General features: G+C 36.6%; 1 protein-coding gene across 5 annotated transcripts in view; it reads left to right on the plus strand.

Moving 5' to 3' along the window:
* chd1.S (chromodomain helicase DNA binding protein 1 S homeolog) overlaps positions 1-14254 on the plus strand; it is a 51657-nt gene that overhangs the window by 19129 nt on the left and 18274 nt on the right. For all 5 annotated transcript variants that reach the window (XM_018244340.2, XM_018244341.2, XM_018244338.2 and 2 more), the window contains 13 exons: positions 1019-1197; positions 3466-3593; positions 3934-4150; positions 5837-5926; positions 7126-7316; positions 7401-7589; positions 8739-8901; positions 10245-10397; positions 10632-10703; positions 10955-11104; positions 11837-11985; positions 12273-12369; positions 12456-12551. In XM_018244340.2, coding sequence (XP_018099829.1) covers positions 1019-1197; positions 3466-3593; positions 3934-4150; positions 5837-5926; positions 7126-7316; positions 7401-7589; positions 8739-8901; positions 10245-10397; positions 10632-10703; positions 10955-11104; positions 11837-11985; positions 12273-12369; positions 12456-12551 — 1874 coding nt within the window. The remainder of the gene's footprint in view (positions 1-1018; positions 1198-3465; positions 3594-3933; positions 4151-5836; positions 5927-7125; positions 7317-7400; positions 7590-8738; positions 8902-10244; positions 10398-10631; positions 10704-10954; positions 11105-11836; positions 11986-12272; positions 12370-12455; positions 12552-14254) is intronic.

Here is a 14254-nt window from a genome sequence, read left to right on the forward strand (position 1 = left end):
AACTCAGGACTTTGACTTGGCCATTCCAGAACATTCACTGTATTCTTTTTTAGCCATTTGCAGACAGATGTCTTTACATGCATTGTTCCATCAGTGATGGCAAGTAGTCCAGGCCCAGATGGAGTAAAACAGAGCCAAACCAGAACACTCCCACCACCATGTTTCACAGATGGGATAAGGTTCTTATGCTGGAATGCAGTGTTTTTCTTTCTCCATATGTAATGCTCCTTATTTAAGCCAAAAAGTTCTATTTTGGCTTCATCCACCCACAAAACATGTTTTCAGTATCCTTCTGCATCAGGTCAGCATTATTTTGGGGGAGAGCAGTTGCATTCTCCTTGCCACCATGCCATACAAACCATTGCTGTTCAGTGTTCACCTGATGGTGGACTCATAAACATCAACATTCACCAATATTAGACACACATTCAGTTACTTAGAAGTTACCGAGTTCTTTTGTAACCTCTCAGACTATTAGACACCTTGCAGTTGGAGTTATCTTTGATGTTCGACCACTTCTGGGTAGGGTAACAACGGTCTTGAATTTCCTCCGTTTGTACACAATCTGTCTGACAGTTGATTTGTGGATTCCAAACTCTTTAGCATTAAGCTTGTAACCTTTTCCAGCTTCATGGTCATCAAAAGATCTTTATTAATAAATACATGACCTAATATAATATTGTTTTTTTTCATTGGTTTAACTAGGTTTTCTTCATGTACTTTTATGACTTCGGATCATCTTTTGGGTCATATTCATATTAAAATACAGAAAATGTTATAGGGTTTACAAACTTTCAAGCACAACTCTATTTGTGTGCACTCCTGTGTTATAAATTATATATTATGAAGTTTAAGTCCGCTTTTGAGCTTATCTCATTGGGTTTTTTTTTTTTCTTCTATTTTTATGTATGTTTATAGTGTTGTTTGTGCCTTTAGAAAATAGAGGAGGGGATTCTTCACCCTGAGAAAATACAACCAAGTAAGATGCTAGTAATGAAAAACGTGAACTTTTTTGCAGCGCATTCAAACCAGAAATCCGCAGCAGGATATCCAGATTATTTCTGCAAATGGCAGGGGCTTCCATATTCAGAATGCAGTTGGGAGGATGGGGCACTCATTGCTAAGAAGTTTCAGGCTCGAATTGATGAATATATTAGTCGAAATCAATCTAAGACCATTCCTTTTAAAGAGTGTAAGGTAAGACAACACTATTGATATGTAAGACCAATTCATATGAAAAGGTTAAATTCTATGTGACATCATATAGAAGAATGAAATGGCCAGTATATACCTATGTTCGACATATAAAAACAAGGCTTTTGTTTGTAAGTCTACAAATTGCTTCATTTAATTCAGTCGGCATGGGGCTGTTGTATACAGGAACAATACTGGTATAAAGCTCTTATCTACATGAACAGGACACTGAAACTCATTGAATTAGGCGCTCAAATGGTTCAGTTTCTTGGCTTTATCCTTTGATTTAACTGCAACCTTTTCAGTCTACTGAGCAGCTAGCAAATAAGCTTTAAGCATCCTCGGTTATTATGAGCTGATCGATACCAGTCTGCCTGTATGGTATGTTCACTTCTCAAGTGAAGAATGCCCAATGTGCCATAGGTCAAATAGTTTGTTTTGTTTTTTCTATTTTTTTCTGTACTACATCCCCTATAATTAGGAAGGTTAGTTTAAATGGGCTCTGTACACAAGACATTCCCTTTCCCCAGCTGCACTTTTTGTTTTCAGGTTAGGTAGAGTTACTGTATACAGTGGGAATAACTATGAACTGCAATTTGATTGTGTTCTCTTGCTCCTACAATTTCTCTGAATAACCAAGAAGGTGGAATGAAATTAAGCTTCTTTGTTTTACTGTTCTGCATTGTTTATTGCAAAAAACAAACCACAATTTTTTAAATCTATTAATAACAATAGACCATATGTCCAGCACATGCTTTTTTTTCCTTGAAACACATACTTATCTTGGCTATATGTTGTGCCATTAAGTTTTTTTTTTTGTAATTTGCAGGTTTATTTGTGCAATAAAGTTATACACAATTCAAACATGCATTCCGTTATAATCACATACATAAACCACATACAGTCTTGGTATATTTGTACAAGACCTGGTAACCTAACAACAAAACCAAAAAAGAAATTAGTCAAGGTAGTACATGGCATATACTCTAACTAATGTGTAACAATAAGGAAATAAGGTTGGCATCAGCTCTGATTTTTCCCCAGCAAAAGCATCAGCTAAAAACAAAGGCTCATTGACTTGATGCGGGATTCCAAGGATCCCAATTGCGCCATTAAGTTCTGACAGCTTCTATTAATTTAAGAGGTCTGTTAAACTGATGGTAGTGAAACAAGCAGATAACACTTTCATTACATCACATTCTTGCAAAAAGTAATTGGGATAGACTTTTGCACAAGTCAGTGGTAGAGAGCAACAGATGGAACTCAGTCCTTACTCTATATGTGGGTATGGTGGTGGTGTTGTAAAGTTTGTATAGTATGTTGTAACCCGTAGAAGCTAATTAATAAATTGCTATGGGCTACTTGGCAAGTTGCAAAATTCACAACTTAAAGGAAAAAATACTTGAGCAACAGATAGTTTATATCATATTAAGTGACATATTAAAGAATCTTAAACTGGAATATATATTTTTAAGTAAATTTTGTCCTTTTACATCTCTTGCCTTGAACCACCATCTCGTGATGGTCTGTGTGCTGCCTCAGAGATCACCTGACCAGAAATACTACAGCTCTAACTGTAACAGGAAGAAGTATGGAAGCAAAAGACACAACTCTGTCTGTTAATTGGCTCATGTGACCTAACATGTATAGTTTGTTTAGTATGTTTATGTGCACAGTAAAAAGCAATGAAATCACTGGCACAACTTGGATTATTTTGAGCAGAGAAAACCCTTGCTCATTTATTGTGGATGCAACGTTTCGGGGCGTAACCCCTTGGTTACGCCCCGAAACGTTGCATCCGCAATAAATGAGCAAGGGTTTTCCCTGCTAGAAATAACCCAAGTTGTGCCAGTGATTTCTCTGCTTTTCACGCTGAATTTGAGGTTGCCAACGCCTCCTTCATTGAGCACCTGGGACTCGTACAGATCGGGAAGGCCAGGGTGTGCAAGGGTAATTTCTTCTCTATGTGCACAGTGAATCATACGATCCCAGGGGGCTGTCCTTATTTTTTTAAAATGGCTATTTTCTATTTCTGATTACCCAATGGCACATACTACTAAAAATGTACATTATTATGAAAATGGTTTATTTACATGAAGTAAATTTTTACACATGAGAGGTTTTATGCAATACATTTTTATAAATTTCTACCCATATCTTCAATCCGCAGAGTAAATGTAAATCTATTTGTGAATTCACTCTTGCATTGTTTTATGCTGAATTAAACATAACATGCATGCATTCTCTCAATTGTTCATTAATTCTTTATAGGTTTTAAAGCAGAGACCTAGGTTTGTAGCCTTGAAAAAACAACCATCATACATTGGTGGGAATAAACAGATGGAGCTGAGGGATTATCAATTGGATGGGTTAAACTGGCTAGCTCATTCCTGGTGCAAGTAAGGATATGTTGTTTTTCTTTTTCTTTTTTTTTTTTTTTTTAATCATTGATTGATCTGCTTTTTTTGCTGTATGATGCGTATGAGAAATAAGCATTGTTTTCTTAATTAAAATAAAGCAAGATAGTAACCGCTAATTCGCTTGTCATATTTATTAAGTCATTTTTTGACTTAGTTTGGTTGAATTAGTTCCATCACACCTACATACAGCATGTTACAAAAAAAGTTCAGTATAATGAACATTTAACTGGCTAATAGGGTAGATGGAACCTAACATTTGCAGCATTAATTATATGTTGCTAAAATGACAAACCACTTAAAACTTCTTTTATTTTTACAGGGGAAACAGTTGCATCTTGGCTGATGAAATGGGTTTAGGAAAAACAATACAGACCATTTCTTTTTTAAACTATCTATTTCATGAACACCAGCTGTATGGGCCCTTTCTTCTTGTTGTTCCACTCTCTACGCTTACCTCCTGGCAAAGAGAAATTCAAATTTGGGCTCCTTTAATTAATTCTGTTGTTTACTTGGGAGATATTAACAGTAGGAATGTGGTAAGTGAAGTCAATTGAGAATTACTGGAGACTATATGTATTTCTGCTGTTTAAACTTATTAGTCAAAGGTAACCTGAGTAAACATTGAATTGTTTTTAATTAGCACTGATATACCTCAAAAAGAGATCCTGCAAACCCAACTTCTGCTAACCAAGAAATGAAAATAGATTTGAGTCTAGAAATGTAATAGTTTCATGTCAGCTGGGTTTCACAAAAGGGAGTCACTCAGTAAAACCATCTCACCAAATTTTTGCTTCTTTTTTTCTGTTTTTTTTTTTTTTGTTTCCTATTTCCATTAGAAGTGTTTTGGGACAATGTCCTGTTATTCATTAATAAGCCACAAGGAGATGTCCCTACTCTTCTCAAACTATTCAGTTATGCAGTTACAACCCCAGACATAAACGTCTACTGCACAGGTGCCTTCAAATTGGTTATCTACCCCATCCAGTGTCTTAGAAAAGGCTTTGTGGCCCATTTCAGAGAACTTTTTTCATCTGTAATTTATGCTGATAATTGTATAGCATTTTGGTAGAATCTTTGTGGTGACTACTTCCCTCTCCTGCATGTTTTTTGTATTTAGTGAGGTTCTAATTGCAACCAACCCTGGTTGTGATCAGTCAGCTGATTCAAATAATCAGTTGGTTGAGTAACTAAGAAGGCAGTTCATTTTCACATGGGTGATGTGCGTGTTAGGGTTACTTTGTTCCATAAATTGAATGCAGTAATACTTAAAGCTAATAAAATAATATACCTAATAAAGCTGTGTGTGTTTGCTCAAGTCCCCCCTGTATTGTCTAACAATACATTGAGCCTAATTTATCAACAATGGGCACATTTTCACTTGGATAGTAACCCATAGCAACCAATCACTGAGTGGCCTTTTTCAGCCAGCTGCAGGTAGAACAATTAAAGCATCAGTTGGATTGATTGCCATGGATTCTGGATTCCTGCCCATGGGCAAATTTGCCCAGTGTTGATAAATGCCATCCATGATGTTTAAAATGTAACTGAATTGACTTAAACGAGTACTCCACCCCCTCCATAAATAAAAACCCCTACCCAGTAACCTACATAGTCCCCCTCCCTGCTCTCCTCCCCCCACCACATAGGTGATAACATCTTTAAGTGCCCCTAATCCTATACTCGCCTTTAAGTGCAGAGTAAGCGAAGCGCCATGGACCCCATCTTCCGGTTCTTCGGGTCCTCTTCCTCCCCTTTAGCAATTTCCGTCACTTTTGGCGCATGCGCAGTTGCTATAAGTCAATGCTGCTCTAACTTTCTCTGAGAAATCTGAAGAGGCGGAAGACGCCACCCACAAGCTCCGCTGCGCTTACTTTGCACTTATAGGCGAGTAAAGGACATGGGGCACTTACAGATGTTATTACCTATACGCGGGGAGAGCAGGGAGGGGGAACCATGTAGGGTACTGGGTAAGAGTTTTAATTAGTGGGGGGGTGAATGCTCTTTTAAGCATTTCTGCTTCAAGTTGTAGTTTACCAAGTTAAGTATGTTGCTTCTAGTGGTATCTAGAGGCTTTTCAGAAAACTGTCAAATTTTAAGTTGCAGTTTATTGACTTAATATTTTCAGATATATATAAATGTTATTCTAAATAGCATAAGATAACCTGTATACAGGACAAAAGTGAAAGTGTCTGTGGATATGAAATGGATTGTTTTAATTCTAGATCAGAACCCATGAATGGATGCATCCTCAGACTAAGAGATTAAAATTTAATGTGGTGCTTACAACATATGAAATATTGCTAAAGGACAAGGTAAGGAACAAGTTTTATGCTTTCTTGAAATTCCGTCACTCTCCATTCATTTCTATGCGATTTCTAAACAAGTATTTATCAATGGGTGAAAGTTCATCCTTTGATAAATACAATTTTAAAAATCCCATAGAAATAAATGGAGAGTGGCGGAATGAGGACAGTGGCGATCTCTATCTTGATAAACATGCCCCATAGTTTTGAAATGGGTGTTTGGAATATTTTTTACAATTTGCCTTTGTCATTAGTGTCTCATAAAGGATTTAATACTCCTGCTTCAGAAGTAAACAGAAAGTGGAAACTCTATGGGGCAAATTTACCAAAGCACAAAGTGTCTAATGCTAGAGCAAATTCGCCAGCGTGACGTCATTTCGTTACTTCGCCAATTTACTAATGGGTGCTGGCATAAATTTGTTAGCGAAGTGGACCTACTCTAGCGCAAGTCACATGACTGGAGGCAGCTGGGAAATTGACAATATGTCTAGCCCCATGTCATATTTCAAAATTGAATATAACAAAATCTGTTTGCTCTTTTGAAAAATGGATTGGCGTTTTTTCCTTTTTTAAGGGTGATAGGCTGAAAAAGATCATAAATTTTTTTGGGGGGTACCCTCCTTCCCCCCTACATTTCCTAGCACCTAAACTATACAGTGGGCACATGTATAGGGAAAAATAACAACTCTATTTTATTTTATGAAGGTTTCCCAGGCTTGTGTAGTGTAATGTATTTGCTGCTACATATACGTCCATTCAACTTTAACTTGGCGCCGTATGCAAATTAGGCATCCCTAGCGTAACTTCGCTTTGCTTGACGAATTAAGGCTTGCGCAAATTCCCTACTGTTCGCCTCCCTGAGCACAACTTCGGATTTTACTGAATTAGCGGCGCCCTGGCGAAAATTCGCCCGGCGAAGGCGGCGCTAGCGCATTTTCGCTGCTTAGTGAATTTGCCCCTAAGTGTTTGTTATCAAGGTGTATTGGTGTATATTTCTATGTTTATATAACTGTTTGATTTTACAGTGAGCACAAAAAGTAATGGAATCGTGGATTAGTAAAAGAATAGGCAAAGTGTCTGCTTGAATCTTTGTATTGATTGTAGGAATGAGTTGTGCAAACTTGGTTTACTAAAAGCATTAATTACTACAGTATAGAATTTTTTAATAATATTTTTAATATTAATATTGAACCCTTTTTTTCCCTCAGTCTTTTCTAGGAGGTGTTAACTGGGCATTTATAGGAGTTGATGAAGCACATCGATTAAAAAATGATGATTCATTACTGTATAAGTCACTGATAGACTTTAAGTCGAATCACCGTCTCTTGATCACTGGAACACCTTTGCAAAATTCACTAAAAGAGCTCTGGTCTTTACTTCAGTTCATCATGCCTGAAAAGTAGGTTTCAGAACATGTGCAGAAATAATGAGTGCCGTTTTCAGACCATTAACTGTTAATATAATGTTTTGTTGGTATTTGCAGATTTTCCTCTTGGGAAGTCTTTGAAGAAGAGCATGGGAAAGGCAAAGAATATGGTTATGCCAGTCTTCACAAAGAGCTTGAGCCGTTCCTATTAAGGAGGGTGAAGAAAGATGTGGAAAAATCTTTACCTGCTAAAGTGGAACAAATTTTGAGAGTTGAGATGAGTGCTTCACAAAAACAGTACTATAAGTGAGTATTGACTATATATATATATATATATATATATATATATATATATATATATATATATAATGTCCAATGGTACCTGCACTCCAACCACTTGTACTTTCACGGGTGCTTGGTCAAAAACGTATTGTATAATGATCAAAGGATGGACCAGCACTCCAGTTCAAATAAATAACGTGCTTTTATTTAAATAAAAGCACGTTATTTATTTGAACTGGAGTGCTGGTCCATCCTTTGATCATTATATATATATATATATACATTCACACACTCACACACACACACACAAATTCCAACCTTTTCGTAATGCACTCCCCTAGTCCATACGTCAAATAGTGCTGGGTGCGTCCTTAATCATGGTTAGTAAGTCCATGTATAACATATGTTCCACCAATGTAAAGTTAAAACATAACATTTATTGTCCAATCAAAAAAGCACATAGTGACAAAATCATGTATATTCATCTACACGGAGACATAATGCAACGTTTCGGGAGTCCACTGCCCCCTTTCTCAAGCGTGTCCCTGGTGCATGTCGCATAGTCAGTAAGAGACCCGGAAGTCCATCGCTACAATCGAAAAAGCGGAACCAGCGTGCCTGGTCACTCTGGCGCAATGACGCACCTGGCGTCAATGCGTCACAGAAGCGAGCACTCACATGTATCCACCCACTGAAGTGTAAAACGCCATATTGATTGTTGGCTATACTCAATCTATGGTACCTAAGAATTTATGCATACAATGAACATTCATTAGCATTATACAGGATACAGAATATTCTTATCTATACAGCATACAGATTAGCTAGTTTTGCATAATTATATTAAATTACACATTTTAGTTCTCATTAAATTAACAGGTAAGTGTGTGTCTATCTCAGATGAACAGTAAATCAAAATCCTTGTTTAGCCCATTGGGACTTAGTGACTTCAATCGGTGAATCCATTGTACCTTCGACCTTTTTAACAACAATATTCTGTCCCCCCTCTCCTTGGTTGTGGGACATGTTGTATCACCCTAAACCTGAGGGTTTTGAGCACCAAAATGATATGGCTGATAGGAAATGTGATGTTTCCTTTGGGGAGTATGTTCTGTTTAAGAAGCTTGTATGAGAGCCGGCAGCTATGTAACTTTAATACTTTGTTTTTATTAGATGGATCCTAACAAGGAATTACAAGGCATTAAGCAAGGGATCTAAGGGCAGTACTTCGGGATTTTTGAACATTATGATGGAATTAAAGAAGTGTTGTAATCATTGCTACCTCATTAAGGCACCAGAAGAGAATGAATTTTACAACAGGCAAGAGGCTCTGCAGGTAAGATCTAGTGATGCAGAAACTACATGAAACATATTCATTACTATTCTTGTTGCAATGAAAAGTATAGGCTTATTCCGTATAAATACATTTTACCTTCAAGTTACAGGTTCCTCATTTTGAATTCTAAAACAATTAAAAATACATTTAAATGATGGTATCTGCCTCCTATGCATTCTATTCCTTATTTCTTTAGATAAATTATATTGTTTCCATTTCCTTAGTTATTACCCATATTTATTTTTTCACAGAATAACCTTTCCTGTTGCAGGCTTGCCCTAATTTCTGCAAATCCCTGTCTCCAGGTCATAGAGCCCATTTCATTTTTTATTCCCTTATTGTCCTGCCCTTGGTCATTTCTAAAAATTTGTAACAATTTGTTATAATGTACATTTGTCACTACACATCTAAATCATAACTAAATTTTTGTTTTTTTTGATCATAGGTCATAGTTGAGTTATTAACACAAATAAAAATTGTTTGGGTAGCTTCATTAAAAATTAATAAGTTATCTCGTTTCGTACTGTATTACAGTTTATAGTCTGGCCAAGTGAAAGTTTGACCTTTCAGGGAGACAACTCTGGTAGTGCTTGAGCTATTCTACTCAACATCTGACTTTTCAGCTTTAAAGGAAAAGGTTATTTCACTGGGGTTGCCAAGATGTTAGGCACTCCACAGTGGAATAAATTTTGTTCTGCGTGCCAGTGCTCCTCTTTGGAGATAACTCCATGTTCCAGTGGAAAACTGGGTGCTTACCAACATTTTATTTACCCTTTCCTCACTCGTGTGCTGGCTTTTACATCTCCCACATCTATTGTTTTTTAATCCCATTTCTGGAAACCAGAAGATTGCATAGTTGGGCAATTGGGGGCATTGGTGGCAGGGGTAGATGAACAGAGCTGGGTATTCTTCTAGCCTGTACACATACCACAAGTGTTGTGTTTTGGTAGCCAAGGATGAGTAGAGTAAAACAGTGCTTTATTAGCAGGTTCATGCAGCCATTACACTTGAACAGTAGCTTGAACTGTATAGAAAGTACTGTGCATGCCCAGTATAATTCTTGTGCACAGTGCACACCTACAGGCCCTTTGTATAAACACCACAACAAGCCTACATAAAATCTGAGATAATCCCTGAATTGTGTTAACATGAAGTGGTCCTATAAAAAAGGGTAACGATTTGAGGACAGTAAAATTAGTAAAATTTTAAAGGATAGCTTCAGAATACAATTTACAACTACTGTACCTGGTTAGAACTTTTTCTAATTTAGCGAGAAATATTACGAAAAAGTATTTCTTTGGTTTTTTTTTTAAATCAGAAAAGTAACTTTATTATTTTTCTAGCACTTAATAAGAAGCAGTGGCAAGCTCATTCTTCTGGACAAGTTATTAGTGCGTCTACGAGAACGTGGCAACAGGGTTCTGATTTTCTCTCAGATGGTGCGGATGCTGAATATTCTTGCAGAATATTTAAAATCTCGACAATTTCCCTTTCAGGTAAGATGCAGTATTATTAGCGTTAGTCTGCTAATTTTAAATGGAGTATTAACAACTGCCCTTTGTTACTCTTTTTGATACCAGCGGTGAAATCACCTTATGGTAGACTGTGACCACTCCTGCCCTCCCATGTGATGGCGCAAGGAGTTTTTTTTTTTTTTTTTTTTTTTTTTTATAAAATCCCTAATATTACACCACTTTTTGGTCCATTTTAAACTTTGTTTTGTTTACTAGAGATTAGATGGGTCCATCAAAGGGGAAATAAGAAAGCAAGCACTTGATCATTTTAATGCTGAAGGATCAGAGGTAAGAAACATTTGTTTGTTCAAGGTGAGATAAATTTTAGTACTGCTTCCATGTTTGCAAATTTAAGAATATATGTGTGATACCTGTAACTGCTGATAGAATGGTAATGGCAATATAACACTTTTGCTTCCACATGATAATATTACAAAATATTACCATATTTTATATTTCTGAACTTATAAAGACTTAACCAGACAACGATCTTAATAAAGTAGCATCCCTTTAATATTGATGTTCTAAATGTTTTGCAGGATTTTTGCTTTTTGCTCTCTACAAGAGCAGGAGGCCTTGGGATAAACTTAGCATCAGCAGATACTGTTGTCATTTTTGACTCTGATTGGAATCCACAAAATGATCTCCAAGCCCAAGCCAGAGCTCATAGAATTGGACAGAAAAAGCAGGTAAATAATTCTGTTTAGACCTATACATTTACAGTATACATCCATAGAATTTGTAAGAAACTGTCAGCAGTTTTCATATCATGATCAAACAATATTTGTGATAGAGTTTTAAATATTTTATTTGCTGCAAAAGAGAAGTGGTAACCTAATAATATGCCTAAATGGATTTCTTATCATTTGGGCCCAATGAAAAATAAGTTGAGACATTGCTTAAAAATGATCTATTAGTCATTGTAGTCCTCTTATTTTAATTGGCAAAATGTTGTTCAGTAAAATGTCATACAGTTAAGTCCATAAATATTTGAACAGGGACAACTTTTTTTTCTAATTTTAGTTCTGTTCATTACCACAATGAATTTGAAATGACAATTACTTTTGAGCCCCAGAAATAAAGCGCATGGGTTAAAAAACAGGCTTTAGTTCCTCACATTTTTATGCAATCTTTTTGTTCAACCCACTGAATTAAAGCTGAAAGTCTGCAGTTCAACTGCATCTGAGTTGTTTCATTTCAAATTTATTGTGGTAATGTACAGAACCAAAATTAGTAAAAAGTTGTCTGTCCAAATATTTATTGACCTAACTGTTTGTACTTGGGTGTTAAAAACACATGAACAAACTCATTGTATTTTGCCACCAGTTAGAAAAACTGATTGGTCCTCTAGTAATTGTCACTTGTCCTAAATATAAATATTTGCATAGCCACGACTTAAGTTTGAACCCTAAACATTTTAGGTGAATATCTATCGCTTGGTTACAAAGGGGTCAGTTGAAGAAGATATTATTGAAAGAGCAAAAAAGAAAATGGTGCTTGATCATCTTGTAATTCAAAGAATGGACACAACAGGCAAGACTGTTTTACACACTGGCTCAACACCCTCAAGGTATTTTTAGATTCTCTCAAGTGTGTATATTATTGCTTTGCTTTCCATTGATATCCAAGTAGTAGATCAGTCATCTGACATATAACTTGCAAATTCTATAGAAATGGTTTCATGCATGTACGTTTTCTATAGCCCTCTCCATGGTCGTCATACTGTCTTGGCTGTATGTAGCCTGTATTTGGGTCCATGACACACAAACTTTTGTTATAAGAAATATGTGTGCATTACAGAAATATTCCATTTATTTAATTACATTAACCTGTGGCTATATGTATTTTTATGTAAAGCTCTACTCCATTTAATAAAGAAGAACTTTCTGCTATTTTGAAGTTTGGTGCTGAAGAACTTTTTAAAGAACCAGAAGGAGAAGAGGAAGAACCACAGGTATTAAAACATAAGAGCTGTCGTGATTAAAATTATGGTTTAATTAAAAATCAGAACATTTTCAGATTTTGTTTTTTTTTTTTAAGGAAATGGACATTGATGAAATCTTGAAGAGGGCTGAAACACGTGAAAATGAAGGCGGACCTTTAACTGTAGGAGATGAATTGCTTTCTCAATTTAAGGTATTACCCACAACTTTTTACCTTTTTATACAGTGCAGATTTCTCACGTATCAAAATATGTAATTAGCCTGTCAGTCCTAACCCTGATATTATGTTCTTTCTAACCCATGCAGTTTCTATTGGCCATAACACCTTCCATTTACATGATGTCAAATGTTTACATAAAAAATATGCACATAAAGAATAACTATTTACTGTGAATGGTGGCAGAGAACAAAAGTTCTCAGGATGAACTGAGCATATCCCACTTAGGCTTTGCATTGGGGTTCCCAACTTTTTTTTAAAAATATTTAAAAAGAGTTGGGGAGCAATACAAGCATGCAAAAAGTTCCTGGATATGGCAAATAAAGGCTTCAATAGAAAAGGGAAAAGTAGAAAGGTTAGTTAGTCCTGTAGTGTTGACTCTTTCCTGCCAAACCTTTCACAGTCTCCCGGCTGTTCACAAAAAGTCACAAAGAAGGGGATCAGTGCCTAGGGCAACGGAGAGACCAGAAACAATATATGGTGTAGTATGTTCCAATCAGGCCCGGATTTGTGGAAAGGCCACCAAGGCTCGGGCCTAGGGCAGCAGTATTTTATGGGGGCGGCATGAAGGCCAACTACACCTGCATTGGTTCAGAAGCTCTGCAGCTGATCATGAGATACAATAGTTTTTTAAATTTCCCATGCGCCAATCCCCAGTTCTCCCGACCTTATGATGAAAAAGTGTGCATGTGCACAAATTAAGTGGAGGGGACAAGGGTGGCGAATGGCAGCGGCCTAGTTGTATAATCACATTTACTTTACAGTGCTACGCAATATGTTGGCGCTATATAAATACATGTTAATAATAATAGGGGTGCCCACTATGTAAATCCGGCCCTGGTTCCAATTTTACTTAAGTACCACCCTGTGTGCAAACGGGACTCTTTTATGTGATTTCCCAATAACACCTTCCTCTTTTCTTGAGTGTCACGCCACTAGTATAGCAACCTCCACCTGTTTGGCAGAAATGCCTACTATCAAGTCAAGTGGATTTCATTGTCATTTCAGCCATATACAGTAATTTAAGTACATAGTAGAAACAAAATGACGTTCCTCCAGAACCCCCCGGTTCAGGACCACAAATGGGGTTAATGCGTGTAGTATTTAGCAGGTAGGGATTCTCCTTGCTGTAAACCTTCAGGCTCCAAAGAGGAAACATAGAAATCCCATAGCAAAAAACCATTTGTAAGTAAAATATGTAAAAAGTTTGTTTTGCACTCACATTTGTTTACGAAGTCCGTCACACAGAAAAACAGTGTGAAATAAAGGCTTCAGTTGGCTATTTAAGTTATTTGTGAACTGGCAGCCTACCGGAGGCTCTATTTAGCAGTACACGTGTTTTTATGCAACCAAAACTTGCCTGGAATTTTGAGGCCACCAAGAGCAATATCCATGGGATTAATGAACATGTTGCTCGAGGCAGAGGCTGGAAATCGCTGCTCTACATCATCCTGGGTATCATTGACTATAACTTAGATCAATTTTGAGATGAGCACATTCTAAAATATGTTTAAATGGAAAAATTGAGGTTCTCTATAAGAGGTATAACAGCGGTCTTAGACATACTAGGAAACACTTTTATCATAAGCAACAGAACATTTCCTTATCATTAGAGCTAATGAGGCCTTGTGCTTCATGATTCTGAAGAAATAATAAGGTTTTTTTTGTTTGTTTTTTTA

Source organism: Xenopus laevis, chromosome 1S (genome assembly GCF_017654675.1).
Source record: "Xenopus laevis strain J_2021 chromosome 1S, Xenopus_laevis_v10.1, whole genome shotgun sequence".
NCBI lineage: Eukaryota > Metazoa > Chordata > Amphibia > Anura > Pipidae > Xenopus > Xenopus laevis.